At 39.0% G+C, this 17,135-nt stretch overlaps 1 protein-coding gene across 1 annotated transcript in view; it reads left to right on the top strand.

Moving 5' to 3' along the window:
- Positions 1-17,135, top strand: part of LOC106527772 (plexin-A2) — a gene marked incomplete at its 5' end in the record, with an annotated part of 281,724 nt that overhangs the window by 206,319 nt on the left and 58,270 nt on the right. The window contains 1 exon segment of the mRNA XM_014022759.1: positions 15,761-16,000. Coding sequence (XP_013878213.1) covers positions 15,761-16,000 — 240 coding nt within the window.

Below are 17,135 nucleotides of genomic sequence, written 5' to 3' on the forward strand. Positions count from 1 at the left end.
AAACTTCAATAATGCATAATTTAAGTTTTTTTTAGTTTGAGATCTTCATATTAATATTGTAGTGCTATACAACAGCATTAATATCCAATTTAAATTAATCTAACCAATTTATGTTGTTAGTTACATTTAAAATCTAATTCCAATTCAAACAGAATAACCTATTGTCAAMATAATTATGGAGTGATTTATTTTCAACTCAAAATATCTTCAAACYAATGAAATATAAAGWAYGAACGGTTCTTGCATGAGGCCTATTGTTTTCATCACACTCTTGATCTGTTTCTAACGTGTAGAGAATACATCCTCACTATCCTGTTCTCCCTGAGAATTTTTTTTAAATAACTTTTGCAATCACATTAACTAATTACACAGCCACAAACATTACAACATGTTTGTTATAATTATTTATTTCAATACAATGTTTTACTTTGTCTCTCTTCCAGAGGAAAGTACACTTGTGCTGTGCTTGTCTATTTGTGTCTCTTTCYTGTCCCCAAACCCAGCCGGTCGAGGCAGATGGTTGCCTGTCCTGAGCCTGGTTCTGGTTCTGTTGGAGGTTTCTTCCTGTCACAAGGTTTTTTCCTTTCCACTGCTGCTCAGGATGGAAGACTGTGTTGAAGTGATTCAACACAACTGAATTGAATGTACAATTAAAAATGCTGACATTGGCTTCTTCTCTACAAAATGTTTATGTGGATTAATTTACACAAGTTGTGTTCCAGTCAACACACCACATGCCGCTGCACAAGTAAGCCAAGTGATGCTCAGCTTTCAAAAATATGTCATGTCTCCGAGGCCCCTCTAGCTCTCTGTGCATTTTTTTACTTCTACTTCAACTCAGCCTTCTTAAGTGATGAGCCTGTGAGTGATACTGTTGGCAGTGAGAGTGATCTGCATGCAGTATTCATTGAAGACTTTTAAACCTGCTGTCCATCCATTTTCTGCTACTGATGTGGGTCAGGTTTGTGGAGGCAGCTGTGTTTTTCTTCCTCTTCCTCCTTCAAGCTTGTCTTTGTGGTCCTAAGTCCACAGAGAAGCATATATCTGTTCGGCATGTTCCCATTGTGTTGGGTTGGTTGTGGCAGAGTGGTTGAGGGAGTTGTCCCGCAAACAGTGGGTTGCTTGTTCAATCCCCTGTTCCATCTGTCTCAGTCATTGTGTCCTTCAGCAAGACTCTTACCCACCTTGCCTGCTGGTGGTGGTCAGAGGGCCCGGTGGCACTGGTGCATAGCAGCCCTGTATAGCAAGTGAATGGATACAGGACAGAAATGGTGATGCTGTTTCTGCAGCCTGCCACACTTTGTTTAACCTGTTAGGGGCACCATGCCAGCTTTGCTGGTAATTTGTATTCACCCCTTTTCAATCAGAACTCATATATCAAAGTGTGAGATTGTAAGATTAGCAATGAACTCTTCTCAATTGCATGATTACTCAAAAATGAATAAATAGTTTTGCCTTAATGTTAAATTTGTCACAAAAATAAAACAAATAATCAATTTCATTGAATCATGAATAAAAACAGTAAAATGAATAACATGGAAGGTAAAGGTTTCTAAAGTAGTTTAAAGGTGGAAATGATTGTAGACTTGATGTTATATGTCTAAGTTAAGATAAGGTCTTGACGTTTAAAACCTTTTTAGAAGGAACAAATATATTTTCCTCAAAGTAAATATTTTTGTCTTCTATTAATTAAGTGGCTCAGATTAAAACCCTATAAAGTTTTGTGTTTGGAAAACAATAATTAGAAATGATAAACTGAAATGGACTGGTAACCTTTTCAAGGTGCACCTCATTAGAGAACTTTTTGACTGCCGCCCACTGGATATTTTCTCTTTTCAGACCATTCTATGTATGGTTGTGTGTGAAAATCCCAACTGATCAGCAGTTTCTGAAAAACTCTGACCAGACCGTCCACCCACTTAAAAAATCGAGATTTGCTCTGCTCTGATTAGGCACCTGTGAAGTATTGAACTTCATATATAATCTTTTACCTGGCTTCTTCCTTTCAGGGTCAGGGGTGCCCCTATCCACTGTGTGAGAGGTGGGGTACACCCTGGACAACCATTCACTCTCTCACTCACACCTAGGGGCAATTATAGTTATCAATTAGCCTAACAGGTCTGTGGGAGGAAACCAGAGTACCCAGAAAAAACCCATGCACACACAGAAAGAACATGCACACTCTATAGAAAGGTCCGCAGGCTGGGATTCAGTCCAGCAACCTTCTTACTGAGAGGCAACAGCTCTACCAACTGATCTACCATGCCGCCCAGTATCGAACACATTTACAAATTACACTTTTTTTTCTTTCCAGCTGTGTTGTACACTAGTTTTAAGCCCTGTACATCGAAAGCTGCTTAATTAGATGCCTTYTTGTTACCTTCTGTAAGAAAACATCTACACATCTAGAGGCAGAAATAATTTTGTGGAATTGAATACGAGGGGTAGAATTAAATAAGTTTATACGTCTTCCTACTTCTTTTTGAAAAGATAAAATGTGTTTTACCCTGTCCAAACTAAATGTATAAATAAATACCCATCTCCATCTTCTGTCTCTTATCCGTCCATAGTCAGATCACAGGAGGCATCCTAATCAGATGCCCGAACCACCTGGAGGAGCAGTGGCTTTACTCTGAACTCCCCCTGGATGCTGGAACTCCTCACCCTCTAATGTTGAGCCAAATTACCCACTAGGGCAAAATGTATTTTGTCACATATGGCTAATTTAGAGTTGCCAGTTGAACAAACACGTTTTTGGAATTTGGGTGATAGCCCGATTATCCCAAGAAAATTCTTGAAAAATATTCAAAATTCAAGTGTAAAAGCTGCTGTAAAAAGTTTACAGAAGAACTTTGTAGCTCTGAAGTACTGTTGCATGTTGCAATCTGTTTACTTGTGTCTTTAAATCACTAAAGGTAAAATTATGGGCTCTTTGGTTGCTGAGAGAATTTTGTACCTTTTGAAATTAAACAAAACCCCACAGTTATCCTGGTATTGCTTTTGAGAAAACAGCACCCTTAGGTACAGAAAAACATTGATTGTTTTCTCTGTTTGTATTTAGGAAGTCAGACATACAGTACTTTGGGAAAAACTGATTTTTCACTGCTTTTATAAATAGACTTGTTCTTGAGTCACACAACCTACAGTTTATGACCATAGTTGTGGTCAACATCATAGTCAGAGCCGTAAATTGACAGACACGTGCACATGATGGAATGCCACAAAGAGGATTTATAGACCATGTGAATATATTCAGTAATGGAGCTGGATGGCTGTGGTCAGGAGGTGTGATTGGTCAACGGCAGAATGCTAAAGGTGTGCCTTATTGGGGGCAGGGAGGCTCCTAATGGTTTTCAACAGAAGATTAACTGCAGTCAAAAGTCGTTGGTCAGCATAAAGAGCCCTCGTGTAATCAAAGCTTCTGCAGTAGGAAATCGTTACAAATTACATTTGAGCCCCTGTCCTGGGGGTCCTTGTTTAATTAAGAGGATGGGATTTCTTCTCTGTGGTTTTGTGTAGGGTGGGTCGAGCAGATAAATGAACTTCAAACATTAAATCAGGGACGAACAGTGCTGGAAGTGTTCAAAGTTAGTTGCTCTGTGTTTTGAATGACATTTTCTGAATTCTCCTCTGAACATATCATTTCCAGGTTTACAGCTGGAGGCCACTGTTCTTGGAAGCGTCACCTTGCTATTATCACTACAAAACATTTAGCTATCAATACATATACAGCCCAGAACATATTAGCTAGGTACCAGGTACATGCAGGTGCATATCAAAAACAATCCCATGTAGGTATATACCTGGCCCCAGGCCTGTATCGATCTGAATTATGAAATGCTACCAACATTTCTTCACATGCAACACTAAAGCTACATTCACACACTGCAGGCAAATGCAAGCTGAATGCGATTTTTTTTTGTCTGAACGTGACAAATTTTATTTGTTTCTAATCTGACTCAGGTCTTTTCAGTATGTGTTACTGTATCTGATACGTATCTTATGTATTTCAAAGCGAGTGAAGTCTAAACGCTCATGTTGCATTTCATCCGTCTTTTACACCAATGATGCGGGGGTGATTCGATCGATCCAATAATAGTGATACTAACTTCGAGTTTAGATCTTGTAGCTCCACATGTCATCAGCTACAGAACATAAGTTCAGTTACTTCGTCTTTGTTCTTTTAATTTTTCATGTCCTGGATGACTCAGAATCTGCAGAAATAGATGATAACAGTCACAGACCATGTGGATACTAAAGTTACTCAATCAACACTTTTCTTTTAGCACTTTGTTTCATTCCAAAAGTAAAATGCAGTCAGAGGACCATTAAAGTGTAAACAGCGAACTAAAAAAGCATGTCAGATAAGTATTTAATCGGTTCTGATTGCTCAACAACTTCAGAATCGATATGCTAAAAAGTAGCATCCATATAAAGCCACTTGTGTAAACAGTGTGCTGAATGTGATGTTGCGTCATTGTCTGTGCAAGCAAGTTGCATCAGGGCTGAGGTCAGTTTACACTGTAGTCAGATTAGGAGTCGCTAATAATATATAATATAAACACCTATGCAAAAAATATATGAATATATTTTTGGTAAAATATAGTATTTTTGCAAAAAATCTGAGTTAAGACCTGCAGTGTGAACATATCCTAAGCAGTTTGCTATAACCTGCAAACCCACCAGAAGTTTCATACTAAAAGGTTCCAGGTCAATTTTTACACATATTTGTCAGATAAAAACAAAGTCATCTTCCACAGATGTTTTTATGCCCATCTCTACCTACATTGCACCCACCTTGTTGCCTCACACCCACCTAGGTACCTTTGTTTCCTGTCTAGCACAGGGGTTTCCAAACTTTTGCCATGACATTAGCTTCTGGCCTGGTGCCCCCCAACCCCACAAACAATGCTACAAAATATGTTAAGAGACATCTACTTTAAGGATGTTTTGTCTCACTTTTATTCACTAATCAATAATTACTTTTGTTTAGCAGAAACATTTTATAAACATGTTTTTACACTATAATATTCCCACTAAACCAAAAGCTAAAGCTAACAGAGGTTATTCCATAAAGCAGCTCTGTTGTCCTTTTTTGTTTTTTGCTAGTAATGGCGGAAGAGGTGAGAGAAAAGAATATGTTTTATATAAAAATATGGTGGTATAAAAATTCAAAATTTCAAGTGGTTGTGTTTTTAATACTTTTATCATTTGTATTTGTATAGACATGTTTTAAAATATTTTTTTTCAGAAAAAAGTGAAATAAACGTGCACCTACGATGAGTCAATTAGTTCTTTAAATATTACCTTTCAGTTAATTTTATTGTTTTGTGATATTAATGATGCAAATATATTTATATTTCTCTAATTTTGATCTAAGTTTGCTTCTGTTTAGCATCGTCACAGTTGCTATACAACATGACGTACGCCGGGGTAAGGACGGGAGGCTAGACCGTCCAAATTCACAGCCAYTTTTTTCCGGTCTTCCCAGTCTACCAAGGACCCGGCCCAGCCTGCTGTTTTGGACAMAGCCATAGTTACTTGATTGTGACAYAGAATTGAACTATCTGCCTGAAAAATAGTCTTTACACAATGTTTATGATACAAATATWTAAAAAGTTCTATTCAAAACCATTGGCAATTTACGTATTTTGACAGTTATCATGGCATTAAGAGCATCTGTGAAAAGTGGTAACCATTTTAAACTCAACTRATATGAAACATTATTGGGCACAAAATGACAACCAATAAGTATAAAATGGGAGTCTCTGAGTACAAAATGGGGGTACATCTTGGCAGAGGAATGAATTGAGCATAAACCTCTTTTATAAAATAAACTTAATCTCCTTCTTTTGTAGACGTACATGGCGGGTTAGCATTTAGCCCAATGTGCCTCTTCATTCCCTTCAATTCGAACATCTCACTCATCACATTAGTATAGTCAGATTGGTTTATAAAAGTTTGTCTTGCTTTGTAATGGTTTCTTTAACATATACCCAGAGGTTTTAACAGGTATTTTTTTGCTAATGCAAGACTGCAGTTTCTCTAAAAGACTTTAATGGGTATGAAAATACAATAGTACACCCACAAGTAAAAAGCAGGTTGGTTTTATTTCATGTTTAAAGAGAATAAAGAACTTGATAAATGTTTGGGAGATGGGCCTGGTGAAATGGGATTTGACTTGTGTGTGGGTGTGATGCTGTCAGCTGTGTCAGTTTCCAAAGCTTTGAAAGAGTTTTTGCCTTGTCTCATCAAACTTTGTACCTATAGCACCTCTCTCCAAAAATGCTTATGTCACTATCTTGATTGCCCCCACAGCCACACAGAAGGACTTTCTATTAAATACTAAGGGTTACAGTTAACCCATTTTTCATCCCCATGCCCCAATCTCATCTACCCTTTTTTTCTGTTTTTTGTTACTGTCAGAAGGCAAAAAGCAATGCAGCCTATAGCAATAAAAGCTACTGTCTGCCAGAGAGCCTTCAAATGATCACCTGTCTGCCACTAAATTGCTTTTCCTCTCTGCTTCCCTTGTGTCACCTACACGRAATCACAAAGAAACCAGGAAAGAAAAAATGCAATTTTCTTTGTAAAATGCTCCGTATCTGTCAGCAGATTCACAATTGAAACATTTATCATGATCTTGATTAAGGCCTAAAGCATTATTCTCCATCTAGATAGCATCCCAACCCCATCCCAAAAGAATTTCAACAACATTTGCCACATATAAGATGTCTGGACTGTGTATCAATGGCACATGGAGTACGTTTACAGCTTCTGCTGATAGGTGCATATAGACCAATCAGGCTGTCTGATCACCAGAGGGAGGAGGAAGGAGATGTTTGTTACATCTCATAGAAACAGCAGTACCAAACAGAAAAGACTGGTCATGGCTTCTTAAGTATACGGTATCTGCAGATTTGTAATTGTTTACTCAGCAAAAAAAATAAATAAATAAATTTTGGTCTGGCATCAACAGAAGGCGGAGTCACTGAGGATAACCGAAGGTATGCCATGTATCAGCTGTCATGAGGCATGACTGGACTCAGCTACAGCAATTCTTTTCTACTTTTGTGGCTTGTTATTGATCAGCCAAAATTATACAATTTGTACTTCACATAGTTTCTAGTGGATGCCAGATTCAGATCCAAGTCCAGGATTATCACAGGTACCTGTTTTCTAAATCCAACTAACTGCACCTGAACCATTTCCATCCAGCTAAAGATGAAGAAACCTGTTTACAGCAAAGAAAGAAACAACTTGATTTGATTATGGAGGTGTGTAAAAGCATACAGTTAAAAGGTTGTCTAATAATTAAAACAATTGAAACTAGAAGAACTCAGAGAGTGCAACCCTCCGCTAAGACCAATTTCCCCCATCCTGTAAAAGAGTTAATGCGCAAAAGCAGAGATGGAAACACATTTGCCGAAGAAGTTCTGACGTAGCGAACATTTAAGCAGGCAGTATGCACGGAATTTATTCTCAGTGGAGTCCAATGTGAACAAAACAAAACAAAAGTCACACTCGTCACCCAACGTTATTCATCGTCAAACTGGTGTCAGATTAAGCTCCTAAGTTTTCATCAGTCACATTTCACCATGTAAAACGTCTGTTTTATCCCCTTGTATGAGTTTGTAATGGTTTGACTCTCTAAAGTGCTTCCTGGCTCCCCCCGTGTCTGAACTTTGAGGCCCAGCCAGAAGCTCTGTGTTTACAAGGCTAGTAGCGAGAAACTGTTTTGATTGGTTGTTTCCAAAATGTGGTGTGTTTGAGGAAATTGGAAAAATAGGTTTAATGGTGCAGTGAGGCATTTCCTGGTCACAAAACGTTCTCTAAATGTGCACCAAATGAGTAAAAATGCGCACTTTATGGCAAAAAATTATTCATCATTAAATGTGGTTTTAACATTACTTTTATAAAGTTTGAAGTCCGTGCTGTCCAATCCAGCTCACTGTTTTTTACAGAAGCCCTGTGAAAGCATCACAGCTGTGCCGATCTCAGATTGTTAAAAGAAAAAAAATTCTTGTATCCGCATCGTGATCCCGAACATCACCAAAATTTAATGGTGTGTTCCTTGGCCCAGTAGCCACCAGTGTTAAAAATGTCATGACAATTCGTCCACAAGTTTTTGAGTAATGTTGTCCACAGACAGAACGACAGACAGACAGACAGGCAGGCAGGCAGGCAGGCAGGCAGGCAGGCAGGCAGGCAGACAGACAGACAGACAGACAGACAGACAGACGCGACTGAAAACATTACCTCACCCTTGGCGGAGGTAACTTTATGTTTTATGTCAAAATGCTGTGGATCTAAATATTCTAGAATTTTATTTGCTACGTTGTGAAGGTCACTGGTTGTGCTAGCACAGGTRTTTTCAAAGTCTACGAGGGTAAGCCCCCTAAGAAAGAAAACAAACCATACCAGACAAAAATAAAATCCACCCAACTATAATTCTAACTAAAGCCCTATTCTGACGGGATTAGTTTTACCTAGGGACCCCGTGTAATAAATAAATTACCCCCCAACATCTGTGTTTTATGTGKYGCATTCGCAYGGGRTAACCAAAGSCTGAGATTTTCCTGAAATTTACAGACATTTCCYGAATGTGACATTGAAGCCTGGTTAGTTGTTGTCTATTTAGTTGAACACGGCATTGAACGGACTTCAAAAAAATAAACATCAAGTTCTCCACTTTTTCCGCTCTCCTCTCCTCCTGCATACAGCAGACACTGTCATCTCCACGGCCGACAGACCCCCACCCCAACCCCACACGCAGGTACGAGTGGTACGGATTTTTAGCAAAAGTTACCGATTTTTGAGGCTCATTAGGTAAACGTTCAAAGGGGTTGACATATGAACACCTTCACAGCTGGCGAGAGTGCGCGCGCCAGCTACCCAAAGCACGAGCCTGCACTGCAGTACAGCCACTGCTCCACACTCAGCATCAGCCAGAAGGCTACAAACAGGAAAAAACAAATAAACACATATTCTTGAGCCACCATTATCATCTGAATTTGCTCCCACTCTTCAGACTTTTTTTTTTAGTGCGCACGTAATGTGTCAGGTTTTTCTGGCCCGGGACCGAAAAGGTTTTCAGTGCAATCCAATCCAGCCTCCATTCTTCACCAAAAGTAAATAAAAATGCACCAAGAAAATGAAAACCGCCTAATTACACATGGGATTGAGTCCATTCCTGTCCAAATCACAGAGATGCCTATTCGCACTGGATTATTGTTATCACAGGAACTCGGAGTTCAGCAAATTATGGTAGGTAATTTGCGGGGGAATTTTTACTTTACAAATTACTGACATGGCCGATTCTCATGGGATTAACAACACAGACAATCTCTGTAATTATTACAAATAGCATGGGGTCCCCAGGTAAAACTAATCCCGTCAGAATAGGGCTAAAGTTAGTGTTGGAGTGTGTCGACCTCAGAATCACATGAGCTAACACATGTAACTTGTGTGGGAGAGAAGACTTACTAACATCAGAAGAAGAAAAAACCCTCAACATGTCTTCCAAACTTCTTAGCTAGAGCTTTTAGAAAGGTGTCAACTAATTAGCTGGGAGTTTTTGAAAAATGTGTTATTTTTCTTGTTAGCTTAGAAACAAGAACGAGGGAAGAAACAGAAGAGTGATTCTGTTTCTGCACTTTGCCACACTGTTTTTACCTGTTGGGGCACCAGACCAGATTTACTGATCGATAATTTATTCACCCGTTAAGAAATCAGACTCATTTACATAAAAGTGTGATATTGTAAAAGGAACTCCTTTCATAAGCAATGAGTAAAATTTCACTAACATATTTTTTTATTATTTAGCTCACTTTTTTACGGAATAAGAATGTTCCCTTAACATTTTAGTGTTATTTATCTCACTTTTCTTACATTTAGCTCATTTTTACTAAACGTTAAATTTAAATATGTTTAAATAATAAATTCTAAATCTAAATGTTTAATTCTAAATGTAAAATTTATCAGCAGTGCTAGATTCTAGCAGTGGCTAGCAGTGGCCATTGTTGATGTTTGTTGCAGGATGATGACATTTTCCTGGTTATCTGACGCTAACGTCTACTAATGCTTCTAACACTTCTAAAGATAATATTCAAAATCTAAATTCAATATGTGTTCATAAAAACAAATATGGGTGGTACCTGTGGTCCAGCAGTTTGAAGTGCAGCTTGAACATCGACTGCATCTGCAAGTTTGATATTTTGTAGAGAAGTTTTAGCTGCATTGGAGCGCTAGCGGTTGCTATTGTCTCGATGATGACATCATAACATGAGCCAACCATCAACAGCAAAGACTGCGTTCCATTCCAAAATACCTATCGCAAACTTCAACATTTTAGGTTTAACTTGAAAATGGACTGTACTTAGTGCCTTTCTACCCAACCAGGACACTCAAAGCACTTCACACTACAATCTKTGTCATTTACCCATTCATGCAACACTCTACTAGATCTCCTACAAAGCTAGCATGTACAATCATCTATGGAGACTAATCAGTGCCAATCACATTCATACACTGATGGACACACATCAGAGGCATTGGGGTGAAGTATCTTGCCCAAGGACACAGCAACTGAGGCAGCTGGAAGGGGGTATCGAGCCGGTGACCTTCCGGTTCCAGGACGACTCCCCTAACCACTCTGCCACAGCTGCCCCATTGTGCATTTATATTTAGGATTTAATATTTAAAAATCTTTTTTAACACTTAAATTTAACATTTAGTAAAAATGGACTTGCGACCTGTCCAGGGTGTACCCCACCCCTCGCACTGTGGCTGCTGGATATGGGCACCAGTGACCCCCGTGAGCCTGACAGGAATAAGCAGGTATAGATGATGGATGGATGGATGGATGGATTTAGTTAAAAAACCATCTTCTTCAGAAATACAAAGTTTCTACCCAGCAGCTGTCAGACTGCTGAACTTGAGCTGAACTTAACTCAGACTCATCTCATCTCATTTCATACGAAGATGACAACTTAATTAAAGACAGAAAATAGTTTTCTCACTTTTGGGAAACCCATGAAATGTAACGCACTTGCTCTTCTCCTATACGTAGATACTCATAGAAATTAGAGTAAAACTTGAGCTTAACAGCTAAAAAAATCATTGATTTTTTTTTAGCACAGATGCAGAAAAATACATCCAGTATAGGAGTAACTAAGTGTAAGAACATCCAAACAACTCAAGACTAAATATCAAATCTTAGCCTCTAGATGACTTTTGACTCCATGAACCCCCTCAATTTCTCCTATGCACAGCTTTCCAAGCTGACTCTCTCCTTCACTTTCTCTCACCGCTCCCCTGGCCAGAGACCTTTGCATGATTGAGTGGGCTGTAGCCACACAGTAGATCATTGTAATGTATTCAGCCAGAGGGCTTGGAGCAGTGCTGCCTTAAAACAGCCTGGCTCCTTCCAACTGCAGAGGAAAAAGACAGATGAGGCAGCAATTCCAATTATTTTCTCTTTCTGTTGACCTCAGTTCGCTTTATCAATTCTCTCCATCACTTCACCAACAATGTAGAGCCTTGCACACTACATTGCTTAGAGGAATAGATGTACTACTGKAAGATTTGTTTTTGACACTTTACAGATTGAAATGTATTGTGATGTGCTGGAGAAAATGTATGGCTTATTGGCAAATTAAAAAAAAGAAATGGCAGAAAAGTTGGGAATTTAGAGAAAGGTTGAAATTTTGGGAATGGAAGCAAAAAAGTCACTTAAGATACAACTATTTATTGAGCAAGAATATAACAATATAAGAATGCGATGTGTAGTTTACTTTATCCAGTCCCATGGGACACAGGGGTCACTTCTTTTTTTTTTTTTTTTTTTTACTTCCCAGCAAGAAATGTTCAAAAAACATCCTACATGATGATGGTAGCAGTTTTTTTTCTCCTGACAGGTCTAAGTGAAGGTGGGGTGGGGGGTGTCAGAATTTCTTTTTGTTTTTTGTTTTTTTGAGAAAGTGCAAGAACAGTGCRGGGGGTGGGGGTTATGTTGTGGGGTATCCATTTCTGGCAGAGCAGATGGCAGTCAGAGCTTTAGTTGACTTGCAGATGTCCTGCTGTTCCAATGTAACAGTCACACGGAGGCTGCCGGAGCATCTGGGCTTGTCTATATAACATGTCAGCATGCCAATTGCAAGGAAAAAGCTTGTGTCAACTTTAACCTGAGGATTTGTATCGGGCAAACTATCAGTGCCTTTATACTCATCTAAAAAAAGATACTATTTTACTGCCTTTTTGGACTTGTTCGTATGTTCTGCAAAATAAAACGCTCAAACCGTATGTCCCGTAAAACGTCCTGATGCATCTCAGTAATCCAGGTAAAAAATCAAAAAGAAAAAAATTGTATACATCTTCTGGACGTGTTCTTCTCTAATGAAACGTTTCGTCTCTCCTCCAAGAGACTTCTTCAGTCTGAGAGTTTCAGGCAAAATTCAGGCTTTTAAGCCCTGCCTCCATGTGACTGATACTCACATCAMATGGCTATCGTTGACACCTAATTAACACCTATTGTTAACAGGGGGTGGAGTGATACTGGCAATAGCAGCACTGTAGGAGGGGGACAACTGAAAACGGAGGCCTCCACCTCTGTTTAATGATGGACGGTCTTTCTTCACAAAAATGGCTTCTTTTACTCCTCTCTCAAACCAACGTTCCTCTCTATCAAGAATGAGAACATCCTCATCTCTGAAAGAGTGACCGCTGGCCTGTAAATGAGTGAAAACTGCAGAGTTCTGGCCATTAGACGTAGCTCATCTGTGTTGGGACATTCTTTTGAACAGTGGCTGCTTTGTTTCCCCRATGTATAACTGGTCGCAGTCCTCCTGGCACTTAACAGGTCCCGTAAAACAGCTACAAGTCAGATGGCCAAGTTGGTTGAGATATTTTCATATTAYTGAGTCCTTAAGGCTGCATCAATATTAAAAGAAACAAATTGCAAACAGAACTGAACTGCCTGTTTTGTTCTACTAATTGGCTACAAATAAGACTGGAATTGTCTCCCTTTTTTGTGACTCTGGAACACTTTGTTTCACATTATAATAATTACCTTGGTTTCTCTTCGAAGCGGCATTCGTATACAAGAAAACCCATGCAATGTTCATTCACTTGCATGTCGTTTTATACTTTTTTGTTTAATATGATTTCCCCTAACTTTAACTGGGTGAAAGTATTAGGGGACTATCTGCTTGTGCTGTCTTCTTTCTCTTGGTATGTACAGTTCTTACTCCAGCTCATGAAAGCAGGATGTGAAAAGAATATWGACAGAATTAGGGAAAGTTGTTTCAAAGCAGTCAAAGTAACAGTGCAGACTGTTGGAGCTGTGTTATTCAATAAAGTTAAAATTGAAATTGAAATCATACACTTTCTAACTTTCTAATATAAATTAAGGGTTAAATGAAAAGTTAGGAACATATTATTTCTTTCCTGTTCTACATAGCTCCTGATTTACCGCATTTTCAAAAAAAGCAAGTTTAAACTGGGGGCACGAGTTTGACGAGCTCGTGGTTTAATGAAGTGGATTTTTGCTATCTTTAAATAGCATCAATTTCTAAAAATTATTTTGATGGTTACATTATCACGTTGTTTTAAGATGGCCAAATCTACTATGGACCACCACATTGACAAGCTAATAGGGACTATTTCAAGGTGGCCCTCTTCCTGAGCAAAACAACTCTAGTATTCAAAACTTCAGAATGGCACACMTTRGGGATGGGCGATATGTTACTGTGTGTGATATACCATTAAAGTAACTCACCATGGTAATAATTTATCACATCGCAATAAATTCAATAAAATCCTGCCAGGTRTACAGCTAATATGTTGGTCTTTTTCACCAAAAATCTAAAGGTGTAAAGCATTTACAAATGTTCCGATTATTTCTGCATTCTTGCACAAAAAAGCCTTTCAGTTTTTACATGTTTTTTTTGTAATTCATTGAAATTATTTTTTATCAGGTAGTTTTACTACTTTTTAATTTTAATAAGCCATGTTATTTTCGCTGTTTACACCACTTAAAATAATGTGAAATTTGTTCATATTTCAGACTTGTTTGATGGGTGTCAGAACTTAATTAATGCAGTTTAGTGGCTTCTAGTATTGTTTTAGGGCTCTCAAGACAGAATGTAGTGATAGATTTAACTGTAACGTATCGTTACAGTGATAAAACCTAGAAATTATTGCGATACATTTTTTAGTCCATATCGCCCATCCCTAGCACCCATGAATTCTGTTGTTTAACTCACCTATATTTCCACACCCCTTTATAATTATCCAAAGAGAATAAATCCCTGCTGGAAATTTCTCTAAGCTGCATCAGAATGGTATATGGACTGAACTTATAGAGTGCTTTTCAAGTCCCTCCAGACCCCAAAGCACTTTACACTAACAGACATTCACCCATTCACATTCAAACACTGATTATGGCAAACTACACTGTAGCCACAGCTGCCCTGGGGCACACTGACAGAGGTGGGGGCTGCCATGCACCGGCGCCACCGGACCCTCTGACAACCTGCAGTAGGCAAGGTGGGTGAAGTGTCTTGCCCAAGGACACAACGACTGAGATGTCTGGACGGGGGATCGAACCAGTGACCKTCCAGTTCCAGGACGACTCCATTAACCACTCCGCCACAGCCGCCCAGAAGTGTTACAAYGATCGGACACTGTTGCTATCTGCACTTACAATTGTGCAATGTCAAGTTGACAGTGATATAAAAGTTTATGAAATAGTTTTAACACTAATAACTATCATTATGTTCATTTGGAGGTTATGCTCCTCTTTGGTCTAAGCTGCAAAACAACTATCCAATGTTAAGCTTCAAACTGTATTTTGCAGATAAACTATTTTTTGTTCCTACCTTTTTCACAGAACTCCGTGTGAAAATGACAGCTGGATACCTTTAAGTTTACAACTCAGGGTTCAGTAAAAACTTTCAAATGTTGTAGTTTRTATCCAATAGGGAGTACCGGTAAATAAAGATGTCAGTTCTTCACTTCAGTTCTGCTCTTGTGACTCATCCCACACCATGCTGGGGAAATCCAATTGGTGTACCCTACTCAGACGAGTTTGCATCGATTCCTCTTGCTTTTGTCCACAGCACCAGACAACAGGTGCGACGYRTGGTAGTTGCTAGCATTCACCAACTTTGATGATATTTAGCTCTAATTAAGTTTCTTCCCCAGAGAGGTGCTGGGAAGGAGTGAAAGGAGATAAAAAAAACTTCTGCAAGCAGAGTGCTATGCAGCAATCAATCCTCTCTCCCCCTCTCCCTTTGCGGCTGAGCCAGAAGAGAATGGATGGAAGATAGTTCTGGGCRAACTGTAGAGAAGTAATAAAAGAGCTGTAGCTCAAGCTTTACCTGAGGAGACAGAGGAGCGATGCCTCCATCTTTTGTGGTTGTTGTCCTCAAGTATTTTACAGTGAGGCAATAGCAGCGATTTATTTCTAGTTTTATAGAGGCTTCCTCGGCAATAAAGATGGATTTAAGGGCAGAAGATAAATCCCTTTCTTCAAAAGGAACTGTGATTTTATGTGTCAATTATTGGGCTGGTGACTTTCCTGTACTGTTTGTATTGAGAGCACAGTATTTCATTTAAGATCATAGCTTAGGTTATCCTGAATGGTTAAATCACACTTTGATTTTCACGTTCCTTTCAGTGTCATCGTGCAATGTACACGGTTTTAATACAACTCTGCTGCATCAAGGGGAATAATGTTTCTTTGTCTCTTCTCTCCCAGGTGTGTAAAGTGTTAAATGCCACCAGTATGACCTGTCTCGCACCGTCCCTGCTGGCAGAGTACCATCCAGGTCTGGACACAGTCAARCACGCAGATGAATTTGGCTTCATCTTCAACAATGTCCAGGCATTACTGGTCTACAACAACACCAACCTCCTCTACTATCCAAACCCTTACTTTGAACCCCTCAGCACCACTGGGATCCTGGAGCAAAAGCCYGGCTCGCCAATCATTCTCAAGGTACAGGAAAGGAGATGTGACTGCATCTATATCTTTTAGTGTTMGATTCCACACCTGGACTATCATCAAAGGAACTCTTCTTTTCATTTTGTCTTTGTCTTTTAAGTCTGTGTAGGAAAGGGGCAAAACGATGAAAATATTGGAAGTTAGCCTTAGCTTGTTACTCTGAGGATTTTCAGCAGGAARGTTGCAGGATCACCTGTGTTGTTTGTCTCATTTGTCTCTATGTGGYCCTGTGATAGACTTGCAAGACTGTCCAAAAAGTACCTTTCGTGCAAGGACATCTGGAAGCATGTCCATACTGTAGCCCAGGAAAAAAGGGGGCAAAGAYGATGAGTGGATGGAAATTAGAAAAGGAATTTATTTACAAATTGTCATTTATTTACAGATCAAGGAATTGGTTCTAAACAAATAAGTTGAGTAAGTTTTATGGAAAAGGAATGATTAGATGTTGAATCATGACTGTGATATTCTCCAATATGAGTTCAGTTATTCTGTTATAGGAATATTCATTTGAGAGAGGAGGAAAGCTAACTATTTAATTAAGGAAAACTAAAATATTGGAAGTATTGTCATGAGAAATATTTTTACAATTACATTATTGTGGACTAAAACCACACTGTCGATAAAAGGAATAATTTCTCAAATCTGAAATCGTTTGTAGAAAGTTTTCCTGTTTAATACAGTTCATTATCCTGGGTCTGAGCCGGTGAGCTTGTAGGATGAGTGTTCTGGTACAACTGACGTAAGAGGCAAAACTTTCAAACACTGCTTGGTGTTGGACCCGCAAGGGCATTGCGGTTTATTATGAAAAATTGGTCAGCCTCCATCTCAGGTTGGCTGTGGTTGGCATGTTTCCTTAAATACAAATTTAAAACATTTTGTAGCTGCTGATGGAGAACACGCTCTGCGAGAACACGCAGACGAATTCTGTTTAATAAAATTTTCAACAATTTAATTGTTTTGTGTTGTTGCCACTTATAAAAGATAGAAAGAAGTCCCAGTTGGTTCTGTACAGTAACAGCCAAGGTTACTCAAAGTAATCTCAATGGGCCTCATGCAAGAACATGTTCGTATTCTTATCCTAAATTTCTCTTACTTTTGTTCGTACAAAGGGTTCGTACGAACATGTCAC

The sequence above is a fragment of the Austrofundulus limnaeus genome, unplaced genomic scaffold (genome assembly GCF_001266775.1).
Source record: "Austrofundulus limnaeus strain Quisiro unplaced genomic scaffold, Austrofundulus_limnaeus-1.0 Scaffold342, whole genome shotgun sequence".
Taxonomy (NCBI): Eukaryota; Metazoa; Chordata; class Actinopteri; order Cyprinodontiformes; family Rivulidae; genus Austrofundulus; species Austrofundulus limnaeus.